Raw genomic sequence first — 13,848 nt, forward strand, 5'->3', positions numbered from 1 at the left:
GGAACCATTGATGGGAGGAAGCATGCTCGATTCGAGGAGCTATTCTGGAGGAAGTAGGGGAGACAAGAGATTGGGGGTGATGATTGATGGAGGGCTGAAATTCAGGGAGCATATTGCAAAAGTTGTGAAGGTAACTCAGAGGATTCCTGCAGTACTGAGAAGGATGCTGACCTGCACAGATAAAAGAGTTATCATTCCGTTCTATAAGACACTGATCATCTTACATGTAGACTATCGTTCTCAGGTTTGGTCCCCAGGATTTGAAAGGGATAGGTTAACTGTGGGAAGGGTACAGAGGTGGACAACAGAGATGGTTTCAGGACTACAATGTCGGTTCTGAGGATCGACTGAGGGAATGTGGACTGCAGAGTTTGGGGATGGGGGAGGGAGAGGTGATGTGATTGAGACTTTTGAGAGGTGGTTACAGTGTTGACACTAGGGAGTTCTTATGCTTGGTTGAACAGTGGGAAGAAGTGATGACAAGGGACCATCTGTGGAGGTTGCAAGGGGAAACTGTGAGCAAGAGGGTGATGAGTGGTTTCTTTGCATGGAGGGTGGTTGAACCATGGAATGCATTGCCTGAGAGAGTGGTTACAGCAGAAATGGGGTGGTTGCAATATACTCCATGAATTTCAGTTTTCTATTAATGGGTTCAAGGATATGGTAAACTTTGTGTTTCCTAAAAACGACCTCCTACGATGAGTCTTTTGACTCCATGGAGGCCTGAATAATAAAAAAAAAATAAATAAATAAATATATATCATTATACTGAGTATCTCCATGGTGTCAAAAGACCCATTATGGGAGACCCACATTACTCATTATTCACACAATATGCTTTTCTTAAACTCATTCATTGTTGTGGCTCAACTGCCTGTGGCAATCCATTCCTGTCATTCACCACTTTCCAAAGCAAAAAATCTAGTCTGCACATCATTACTAACCACACCCTTACATAACTTCCAGGAGTCACCCCTTCTTCTCTCACTATGCACCATGTATTGAAAACTTTCTTTTGTGTCAATCTTATAAAATCCCTTTAGTAATTTATAAGTTTCTATTATGATCCCTCTCCTCTGTCTGTTAACTTAACTCTGCAACCTGTGCATTTTACACACTTATTCAGAATTTAATAATAAAGTACTTTGACTACCCAGTTCTGTGTAATTTAATGAAATCCTGTTTCACAAAATTATAAAGAATGTTGTTCAGATGCATGGTTGCTACCTTATCATTATGTTATATAGTGCACAGACACACACATATTTATTTATTTATTTTTAATGGTAATCCTATTCACTAGAGTTGGAGAGAAAGAAGAAAAAGAAACCTCTTAACATTGGATTTGAAGATCTATAGATTGTGCTGTATAGGAACTGCATAAGAGAGAGAGAGAGAAACTGTTCTAGAAAATGGCAGTAGAAGTAATTAATGATTGGGGGATGGGGGGGGGGGGTTCTTTTAACAAATTTAGAAGAGAATGGAGGAATTTTTGATTCTAGTTCTGAGGAACAGTGACCATGAAAATATTTGTAAAAATGAAAGCAGCAGAAACTTAATGTTTGTGAAAAAGACTGGAGTGAATTGGTGAGGAATAGGTTATTTCCCAACCTAATTGCACCCTTCCATATTGAGTCAACTATTTTTAAGAAATATAAGTCAGAAGAACCCATATATGAATGAATTGTCTTAAAATTTGACATGCATAAGTTGCCAGCCAGTAAATTTGCTTTTAAGTAATAACAGCAGAAATTTCATTGTTTTGGTAATACAGCATCTTGAAAATGGGAGTACAAGTGTTGACCTCAATTTACTCGCTGGTAACATAGCAGCAACTTTGAACTGGCTTTGAAACCTCATTTTTGCTAATAATATATTATTATTAATAATATATATATATATTAATATATAATATATATTATATATATTAAAATATATTATTAATTATATAATATATATTATTATTAATATATTATTATTATGTGGGTAAGTTCTTTGGTAATAAGAGCTGCATATAATACATTTTTAAATGTTCAAGAGGCGCAGAAAATATTTTAAAATTGTATTTATAAATAATAAAAAATACAACTATATAGTAGTCCTACTCACCAAAGAAGAATATGTTTAATCTCTGCTCGTTGATGGTTTTGATTGATTCTTCATCCGCGGTAAAAGGTGCAACAACAGGACATCCATCGTTGATGACATCAATCACAAAGGATTCACAAGAAATTCAAAGTATGCCTTTAACTTTTTTAGTTTCTCAGACCTATTCTCAAAATCATTATAAAGTGTTTCTAAGTTTCCTTCGTATTGTTTCAGTTTGCTGAAACAATACTGAAACAATCCTTCATGTTATTTCAGTTGTTCGTATTTCCGTTTTATACTCTTCTGTTGCTCAGTCATTTTAAACAAGGGTTTTATAACTTTTACTAAAATCAATCTTAATTATTTATTAATCAGAAAAGTACTTATCTACACTAAAATTCACTAGTTATGTTCTACTCTTCATGCAGTACACACAAATGCGTAACTTGTGTGTACTGCATGAAGAGTGATGATGCAGAGTCCAGGCAACGGAGGCGGTGGATAATGCCGCGATCATAGTAGTCAGTTTTGGAACTAATTTTGGTGGGAACGACACAGGCCATAAAATGTCGAAACACGTTTTACCAACCAATTATGATAATAAAATCTCCACATTAATCCCTTTGGCCGGTACCATTTAAAAGCTAAAAATGTCAAGTTTCAAAATATCTGTCTTTTTACTTATCTTTAAAGCATTTACGAAATAAAATATTCTGATATTGGTACATACTATACTACTATAGATTATTAATATAAAAATTTAGAAAAAATGGCAATGAAAACCAATATTGTCTCGTGAGCCACATGCGGCTTGCCAGCCACAGTTCCCACCCCTAATATATTATAATTGGAAGAAAAACAAAAATATAATTTCCAATTCAGCAAAAAAATAAATAAAATAAAATATTGTTATAATGTTTACTTAATAGTCAATGATCTATTAATTTAATAATACTAATAATATATAATTTAGGCTGTTTAATAGCACTGTAAATTATATATTATTACGTGACACCTCCAAGGATTCATCATGGGAGGGCACTCCACTCCACTCTGCTACACACATCTGTCTTGCCTACTACTTAATTCTCCTACTACACACAACTACTATCAGCTCATTCTTTTAGAGAAATTTGTGCCATAGTTATATTACCTATTTACACAAAAACAAAATGCATAGGTAATAATATTTATTTGATTGGGAAAACAGATATCTAATCAAATAAATATCATTACCTATGCCTTGTGTGTCCGTACGGTTAGTCTAGTGGTTACGCACTTTGCAACTATATGCCTGGGGAAAGAGTGTCCTAGGTTCGATTCATGTTGGTGATGTGAGGAGCTTAAGGATCCTCCTCAGCCATAGTCAAGTTAGCTGCTCTTGGGCGTGGATAGCAGGCTTTTCCCCCCAGTTTATCATGGGGTTTTTTCCTCCTACAAAGCAGGCAAACCAGCCTCGTGAGCACACGCTTTGACAGACATGGGAAACTACCAGAAATAAGGAGCAACCAACCTATTCCACGGGATTATCGGTTATGGAAGCTTATACGGCAAAATGTGTAGGCCTGCACGAAAGCATAACATACGATGATGATGCCTTGAGTTTTCATGTAAATAAGTAATATAACTACTATCGACAGCATCTACCACTCACCACCACCAGTAGATTTTTTGTCTATAAATTGCATGTGTTCTGAAGGTCGCTTTGCCTGTACATGGGATGGAAAACCTGAGTTTACAGGAGAAAAAACTCTGCTACCCTCTGTATGAATCAGCCAACCTACCTTCAAATGAAAAAGCCCATATAAAGATTCCTCTCTTAACTACAAGAATTGATTTTATGCCTTTTCCAATTGAAGGATGCAGTATACTGTCATTCTTCCAATTGTGCTATGAAGACGCTTATACAATGATGTCCAAAAGCTAAGAACAAACTACATTTTTATCTGTATATGAAAAAATTTTCATGACTACTTATTGCCAGCATACTAATAAATTATATTACACAAAAAAAAAGTGTTATAAATTGCAGTATGTTTTTGGCAAAAGCTGCAAATTTTCCAAGGACATAGTAAAAGAATTAATGTATAGTGCACACAGAAAACTATGCAGAGAGACATTTCAGTGTGGAATATGTCCACACCGAACTGTGATGGAGCTCTTACAATGTTGTACTATCTTGGCACCAAGTAATTCAGGAATTCTTCAGGCAAACTGGCTCACATCTCCTTCACAGCAAGGAGAAGGCCTTGTTTGTTTTCTGGAGGAGAATTTCAAGCAGAAATGCATCTCCCTATTGCATCTGAAATGTGTTCTATGGAGTTGAGATCTGGGGACCATGTTGGCCACTCAATTCGATTAAATATCGTCAGTCTCCAGAAGTTCATCTACAATGTAGTGTGGCATTGTCATCCAGAGAAATGAATTCTTTGATACAACATCATGGAACTGTTGAACATGATGTTGAAGAACTTTGTTGCAATATTGTTCTTATAGTCCCTTTTTCCAGCTCTTGTAGCTTGGTGCATCCATTAAGCATAATGCCTTCCCACACCATGATCCCAGCACCATCATGTCTGTCCCTTTCAAGAATATTCTCAGTAAGCAGTATTACTTTCCCACCAGATCAAGTGTTGTCTAGAACTGGAGGAAAGACTAAAATGACTCTCATCTGTGAAGAGTACATTAACTCATTGATGTCTTGTCAAATTTTTGGAATCAACACCACTGAAAATACACTGTGCAATAAGCTGTGGGTAATGGGACGTAGACTACAGGCATATAGGCTTACTTGTCACAGGCATCTTGCCACAGTTTGTCGAGTTATCCATGTACCTGTCTTGAATGAAGCTGACCTCGGTGATGCGTCGATTATGTTTTGCTGTTATAACCAAAAATCTGTCTTTATTCTCCATGGTAGAGTGAGGGTTACCTCTTAGCAAACATCTGGAACACCTTCCATTGGTTTGAAACACACTGTCCAGAGCCTGGATACAATTCTATGTGAGATTCCAAACTCTCTGGCAATATCAGTAATTCTGCAGACTTTCTACTCGAAATTGTCAGTTATACAAATTGATTATATAACTGATTGTGTTGTACCTCATAATGCACTTCATACTTCCTTTCAGATGTGCACATAGCCATGCATTTTGAGAAGTGAAACTGTGGCAATAAAGCTCACTTGGGATCTAAATGAAGGAAAAATACCCGAGAATCAAACTATCTATAAAAAAGGAGAAAACGAGAATATTGACAACAACTGCAAAACAATGTCTCCTTCCCACCTCTATAAAATATTTACAAGAACCATACTAAATAGAATCAAAAACACTTTATATGAAAATAGCAGAAAGAGCAAGCAGGATTTATGCAAGGATTCTCCATAATAGACATACATAACAATAAACCAACTAACTGAAAAATGAAAAGAATATAATCTTCCACTTTGTCTGCTATTTGTCGATTTCTAGAAGCTTTTGATACAGTAGAACATAATTCAGTTTTATAGGCATTAAATGATCAAGGCATTGAACAACCATGTATAAGATTAATATAAAACATATACATGGGAACAAAATCCAGATTACTCTTTTTAATGAATCAACAGAAATACCCTTAGAGAAGGGAGTAAGGTGAGGAGACATTATCTTCCCTAATCTCTTTACAGCAACTCTAGAAAATTATGTTCTCCATGTGAACTAAAAGGAATAGAAATAATGTTGAACAAAATGGATGTGCATTATAGAAGGACACTATTATGAATACACCCTTGACAACTGAATGAAAAACGAATACTGTCATAACACCACCGAGTCAAATTGCAAAATAAAGTCATATACAAAATAAATAGCTGCATTCATTTAGGACAAGCACTCAAAGTGAATAAATGCAAAAAAAAGGTGCTTAGATAGCTTTTATCCATAAAAGACACTATTACAAACTAAAAAAATAGATATTAAAATACAATCAAACCTGCCGGCCTGGTTGGCCGAGTGGATAGCGTAGCCGCTCTCCAGCCAAAAGGCTGTGGGTTTGAATCCCACCATGGCATGGATGTTTGTGATTGTCTATGGAAATACCAGTGGTAGTTGGTGATAGATGGCGTTGGTGTAGTTGGTGATTGAATGGTGGAGATAGAGTTGTAGAGCAGGTGCCCTCAATGAGTCTTTGGACTCATTGAGGTGTCAAATAATAATAATAGCCTGGAAGTGTCAAATAATAATGTTGTTGTTGTTGTCTTGTCCTTTGAAGAATCTTAGATGTTTCCGTGTGCTCCTTGTACTGCTTTGGCTATGTCTGTGATTTTGTTTGTATAGAGCTGTTGTTCAGGATTAGGATCTATTTCTTGCAAGGCTGCTGGACAGGTAAAGATGTGAGTGGGTGTCAGTTCAGTATTGGGGCAGTTGTTGCAGTTTCTATATGTTCTCGTATCATCTGTATTGATCTTCATTCCTCTATAATGTCCTGTTCATAGTCTTCCTATCATGGTGAAGGAAAAACGAATACTGTCATGTCAGCACTGATTTTGGGAATTTGATGTTGTATCACTGATTTCAGTGGAATTAGTTTAGCTTTTGCTAGTGCATTGGCATCAGCAAGAGTTATCGTATGAGTTTCTTGGTTGAGTTCTCTGGCCTCTTTTGCTAATTTATCAGCTGCTTCGTTGTGATCAATGCCTACATGAGCAGGAATCCATTGTAAAATGCAACTTTTACCTAAACGCTTTAGTTGATTTAAGAGTTTATGGATGTCTTGTGTGAGCTTGGTATTGCCATTTTTGATTGCCTCCATAGCTGATCTTGAGTCACTGTAAATTATAATTCCTTCAGATTGTTGAGATGATGATAGATTTAAGTAGGCTTCTAGTGCTTTATTTATTGCGTAGAGTTCGCTGTAAAATTGGAAGCGATTCTCCCAGATCCAACTTTTATTGAAAGTTTTTCAATAAAAGTTGGATCTTTCGGGAGTAGAAAGAGAACACCAGCGCCTCCATTAATCATATTGATGTCTGATGATCCATCGGTATAACAAATAACCTGTTTGGAGGATGAAAGAAGGTTGATAGTATTTAGGCCTTTTTCTTTGAGCATTTCTTTTGGTTCTTTTTTTGTAGAGAGTTTAGTAAGATTTAGATTTATGGAGGTATTTGAAGGTAAAAGACTGGAAAATAGAGGTTCTTTGTTTATGTGGGCATTTAGCTGATCAAGACCTATTTCTTTCCTGATAGTGTCATTATATTGTAAAGTTGATGATCTGTGAAGTCTGCAATTTTGGTTCCAATGTTCATAAGTTTTATTATTTATTATTATTTATGAATTTTTGATATTATTTATGAATTTTATGATGGCAAATTTTCGTCTGCCCTCCAGCAGGTCAAGCCCACATTCCTGTTGGGCTCTGATGTTGTTAGTGGATGAGACTGCACCAATGATAATCTTGGATGCTTTTGCTTGTATTGTCAAATAATAATAATAATAAACTTTTTTAACAGTATTATTCTACCAATAATGACCTATGGCAGTGAGATGGAAGACCAATGCCTAATAACATCCTAAAGGGCAATAGAAAGAAACCTGGAATATAAGCAAGAAAGATCATATAATACACACTGAAATAAGGAAAATAAATACATTTAAAAATGTGGTAGAAGCTATAACAACAAAAAAGGTGGGTAGGACATATAGCTGGCATGAAAGACAATAGATGGACTTGAGAATAACAGACTGGTATCCAAGACACATAAAAATAAAATCTAGTAGACCACCTAGAAGAGGGGAGAATCCTATATTAAAGTCAGTAGGAGGGAAATAGAGGAGATTGGTTCAGGATAGATATGACAGTGCTGGAGTCATGGTGTGGGGAGGCATGATGCTTAATGGATGCATTGAGCTACAAGCTGTTTGTTATTTGTGACTGATATAAGGAATCAAAAGCTTTTTCAAAATTTACAAACAATAAATGTACAGGAATATGATATTCATTTCCTTTTTATGTTACTGTGTTAACAGTGTGGACATGATATATTGTAGAGAATCTTGTTCTGAGCCTGGCTGTGCATCATCCAAAAAAAAAAAAAACTTATGATTCTATTTAATATAATGGATATAAACATTTTGTAAAATTGTGATAGTAAACTGATTGACCTATAGTTATTGATATAATTTCCACTGTTTTGTTTATATAATAAGATAATCAATGATTTGTGAAACTGCAGTGGAATTTTTTCTATAGAAAAAAAATAATATACCAGTATGATGAAACCGTGATCTGATCCTTCTTATTTCACGTATATTGTGCTAATATGCCATCTTCTTTCCTTATTTATCTATTATGATTGATGGCTCTGTTATCTGCCTCATCTAAATTTAGTATCTGTTGTCCTGCCTGTGTATAGATCCATATAAAAATCATTGCATATTGTATCTGTTCCTTAATTTTCAGTTTTGGAATCCTTTTTTTTTTCTTCAGTTTAATCCTCATTTGGTCATAACTGTTCTTAAATTATATTTTCTGATATTATTTTTGATTTCTTTTCAGACTTTTGCATTTTACTTATTCTATATTGTCTGTGCTACTTCTGTCTCCTTAATTTTTCCTTTTTTTTTTTTTTTAATTAGATCAAATGTCCATAAAGTAAGTTTTTGTCTGAGTTTTATTTTCTGGTGATTATTTTCTTAAATTATAGCAACTTCTATTATTATTACTATTATTATTATTATGCAGCTATCCTCCATGGAGAGTCCTCATTTAAAATCTCATTGCAGGGGACACGTGTTCACCATTATTCACACAATACCTATCATATCTCTCCTTAAGCTCATTCATCTTTGGAGTTATAAACATATATTAAGATTAAGTTATAAACAAATTGCTAACACCTGAAGGCATTCTGGATCCCACATTATTGTTGAGCATGTTCACGTGGGTAGCTTAGGTAGTATTAAGGTGCACGATGAGGATAATTTCTGTCAATTCAATAATTCTTCTCTCAAGCTAGCTCATCACTGGATCTCATAATGTTTTTCAATTTATTCCAGAGATCACTGAGTCTGTGTTATAATCTTCATTGTCAGGGTTATAGGAGATAACAATTTGCCCATTGAATATATATATAAATTGCTATATGAGATATAAGATTTCTTTTAACTGTGGAAAATTTTGTTTGCTCTCTCTCTCTCTCTCTCTCTCTCACTCACTCACTCACTCATGCATTCAGACCTTCAGTACTGAATTTTAGCAGATCCACATTACTTTGTCTTTTTTTATAGTTATAAATGTAATTTATTAATTTACAATTTGCATTATCTTGTGAAAACTATTTTTCATTATTGCTAAATTCATTATTACCTTTGTTATAGGTCAGCCATTGTAGTATTGTTAATGTCTATGATGAATGAAAGACAACCTTTTATCTTGAGATGTGCAGTACTGTACTGTTTTCAGTCTTTTCTGCATAATAATGAACTTGGAAAAGCACAAATTATACAGACATTACTTCCAGCTTCTGCAGATAGTAAGTGGTTAGTGTAGTATATTAACTTTACAATTTTTCATTTGCTTTTGTATTTAAAAATGATTATGTAATAGCGAGATTCTTCCTTCATGTAATGCTTCAGTTGCTACATGTTCATTCTAAAGATAAGTTACACTAAAAATAGGTTATTAAGATACATGAATACAATTATTTTCATACTAAACATGTTCCATTATATAACCTTGTATATAGTCACTTCATTATGTATTTTAGTGATATAATTAATAGTCTTTTATTCCTATAGAATTCTATAATTCCATGGACTTTGTTCCATGCGAACAGTTAATTTCACTGGATTTCTTAAAACAGTATGATTAGAAATTGTCTCCCAAATAGTTTTTTTTTTTTTTTTTTAATTTTAATATCTTATCCACACACGAAAGGCCACAAGACATATAGCACATAAGTGCCATGCATGGGCAAGAGGAATAGAAGAAAAGAGGAATTTGATCAGTGTTATTTTTGACCACTAAATACTTAAATAATATAACTGAAATTGGATTTTTATTGGTCGGAATTTGATACAACTAGTAACCGACTAGTTTTGCCATGTTGACAGGTGGCTTCTTCTGGGTTAAATGAATATACATATAACAGCTTAAAACAAACAAGCTTAAATTATGAATCAATACGTAACTGAAAAATGAAAAATATCGAATTCATAGCAACAGAAACCAAGGAATGATCCTTTGTGATATCTGGAAATCGCTCATAAGATCTCTCCACACATCAGAGTTTAAGATAGTTCGCAGCTAATTATAGGATGATTAACACCTGCTTAACAATGACTGGTCAAGTGCTAGCATCCACGCTCCACGTATTTGTATTATGTAACAGATTTATCAATATATAACTTAAAAATACTGAATTCAGTATTTTTCAGTTATATATATTCGTAATCTAAGCTTGTTCGTTTTAAGCTGTTATATGTATATTCATCTAACCCAGAAGAAGCCAGTCAGTTACTAGTTGTATCAAATTCTGACCAATAAAAAACCCAATTTCAGTTATCTTATTTAAAGGAGGAATCTGTTCTCATTTTACTTGAACAGTTGAGGGTTGTAATCTTTGGGGATGCAGAGTGGGGGAAACTGCTCCAAAGAACATAAGTAGATGGAATGAAAGAGGAGGAAGTGAAGTTGGTTTGATAAGTCTCAAAATGGACTGTAAAAGGGTATTGGTTAGAAGTGTCTCTTGTTTTATTGATTTTGGAGGAGAATAGAGGTATAATAGTGACCAATTCAGCAGAGCACTGCCCATGAGAGTATCTGTAGAAGAGCTAACCATATCCTCCTCTCTCGCAAACATTCAGTTTGTGAGAGAGAGAGAGAGAGGGATAATTAATTAGCTGGATCGCCCTCTTCAAGATAGAATTGAGCAATCCTATGATTTTGGTGCACAACCCCAAATACGGGAGCAATATTCCATGGTTGGGCAGATTTGGGATTTGTAGAGAGTTATCAACCGTGAAGTAGTGCCTTGGGTGAAAAAGTACAAGTTTTTTAGCTGCTGCAGAAGCTGTAGTTGAAACGTTTTGTGCCAGGAAAGATAAGTGGATGTAAGTCAGTCCAAGAAGGGAAATCTGATTACGTTTGGATATCTCATTATTATTGAAGGTAAGAGGGAGGGATGCAAGTTTGTTTCTTGTGAAAGATCAGATAGAACTAGGTATTGGTGGCATTGAGGTCTACAAGATTGTCCTTGCCCCTTTGGTATATAGCTAGGTCAGAGTTCAGGTCACTGGTTGTGATGAAGCTTGAGGATTCTAATACTTGAGCATTACAAGATTTGTCAAATGAAAAGGAAAAATGGAGTGTACTGTCATCAGCAAAGCTGTGGATTGGATTGGAAGTCTGTGAGAGCAGGTCGTTTATATGCAAGAGGAAGAGAGTGTAGGTGAAAGAATAGACCCCTGGGGTATGTCTGCATTGGTGGGGAAATCTGAAGAGAGGAAACTGTTCACTGTGACAATGAGCGACCAGTAAAAAAGTTGACGATCCAGTTGCAGAATGTGAAAGGCAGACTATAGCAGTTTGTTAAGTACACCCCTGTTCTAAACCCAATCAAATGCCTTTGAAATGTTGAGGGCAACCATGTGAATAAATAGTAACTGTTGAGAACAACCACATTAGTAAAGAGTTAGTTTGTTCCAATTCAGAGTGTGGTTTGCACATTTTATAAGTGTAGTTATATAGGTTGCTGTCTTCATTCTAAATATGATATAGGTTTTGCAGCCTCTCATGCATGGGGTTGATATTTCATCATCAAATTCCTGCCATGTACCCTCAAGGGGTGTACAGGATATGGTAGTACTACATGAAAAATTTACATCATTACTAACTTCCTATCTACAATTTTCCTCCAAATCAGTCTGTTACTTGTCAAGACTCCAGCATTATCAGATCTTATATTTCTCTCATCTAAAGCACTTTGTACCTTATCAAACCATCTATATCTTGGTCTTCCTCTGAGTCGTTTTCTGCCACCCCGGGAGAGAACACTTGTTTTGATCTTTCCTCGCCCATTCTTTTTAAATGACCATACCACCTGAGATTAGATCTGCTTACGCATTCCTGGATGCGGACAATGTCATGTTCTTCCTAATATCCTCATTTTTAATATGATGTTGCCATTGATGCCATCTGTTCACATCTCTAATCTTTCTGAGGACTCTCATGTCTGTGGTCTCTAGTCTTTGGTCAAGTGTTTTACTTCTGACCCAGCTCTCAGATCCATAAGTTAAAACTGGTTTGAACACTGTCTTGTATGTGCTAATTTAGTGTTCCGACTAATTTCTCTCTTATTCCATATGAATTTATTCAATTGACTTCCTACTATACCAGCTTTATTGATTCTGGTGTCTATTTACATATTTAATTTCCATTTTCAATAAAAATCATGCCTAAGTAGGTGAAATGTTTCACTTCTTCCACAGGTTCTCCGTTCACAATGGAGTTGACATTTTCAGCGATTCTGCCTATTTTCATTGTCTTTGTCTTTATATTGCTGACCTTCATATCATATCTATTACAACAGTTATTCAATTTAGTCAAGGAATCTTGCAGACTCGTAGTGGATTTATTGATAAGTATAACATCGTCTGCATAAAGCAAAGACCTGACATTAACATCTCCAATTTTGATATTATGTTTAATACCACTTTCCTTCATAATGTGATCCATAAAGATAATGAATAACAGAGGAGATAATGTACATCCTTGTCTCACACCAGATTTAACATTAAACCATCTTCCTGTACTTCCTTCAATTCTAACTGCTGACTTACAACTCAAATAAAGACTAAGTATTGCTTGATATGATGCTCCATTGACACCATATAACTGGAGCGTATTGAATAGCTTCTCTCTCTCTCTCTTGTCACCTATCATATGCCTTTTCCAGATCGACAAAACTCAAATACAGATCTTTGTTATATTCCCATGATTTCTCCACTATTTGTCGTAAAGTGAAGATCTGATCTTGACAGCTTCTGTTTGGTCAGAATCCAGCTTTGTTCTTCACCAAGCTTTTCTTCTACAATTCTTCTCAACCGTTTCTCAAGTATACTTGCATTTATCTTATCAGGAACACTCAGTAGGGAAATACCTCTGTAATTCTCACGTTCAGTTTTATTTCCCTTTTTATGTATGAGTACTATGAGAGCTCTACTCCAATCATCAGGAATTCGTCCCTGTGTCCAGGCCTTCTGAACTCTGCAGTGCAGCCACTGCAAGACTTTTATATCACCATACTTCAGCATTCTGGTCGAATATCATCTACTCCTGCTGCCTTTCCACATTTTAAGCCTTTGATGGCTTTTTCTATTTCAAGTATGGATATGTATTCCTGACTGTATGCCTGTTGAGTGTTTTTTACTACTGTGCTGTCATCACTGCTTGTTTCATTTAGCAATTTCTCGAAACAATTACTCCATACTTCAAGGATATCTTTTTCTCCCATTTTCATGTAACCTTTATCATCTCTAACTCAGTACTCTTTCCTCCATTTCTAAGCTCCTTCAATAACCTCCAAATTATTTTGCCACCTTCTTGATATATATTTATTTTCTATGTTCTTGTCAAAGTCCTCCCATGACTTTTGTTTAGTTTTACGTAGTGTTTAGCTTTCTTACATTTGTCTCTGTATTCTCTAAGAGCACAAGCTGACTTATTTGTCAGGAACTTTTGATATGCTCTCTTGTTTTCCTTCACTTCCTCTTTAAC

General features: G+C 35.2%; 1 protein-coding gene across 2 annotated transcripts in view; it reads left to right on the forward strand.

Annotated features, from left to right (window-relative positions):
* Positions 1 to 13,848, forward strand: part of LOC150099478 (general vesicular transport factor p115-like) — a 354,365-nt gene that overhangs the window by 182,933 nt on the left and 157,584 nt on the right. For both annotated transcript variants that reach the window (XM_090403647.1, XM_090403648.1), the window contains exon 11: positions 9,450 to 9,604. In XM_090403647.1, coding sequence (XP_090259773.1) covers positions 9,450 to 9,604 — 155 coding nt within the window. The remainder of the gene's footprint in view (positions 1 to 9,449; positions 9,605 to 13,848) is intronic.

The sequence above is a fragment of the Typopeltis vanoorti genome, chromosome 14 (assembly GCF_054136105.1).
Source record: "Typopeltis vanoorti isolate ZY-2024b chromosome 14, IOZ_Tvanoo_1.0, whole genome shotgun sequence".
NCBI lineage: Eukaryota > Metazoa > Arthropoda > Arachnida > Uropygi > Thelyphonidae > Typopeltis > Typopeltis vanoorti.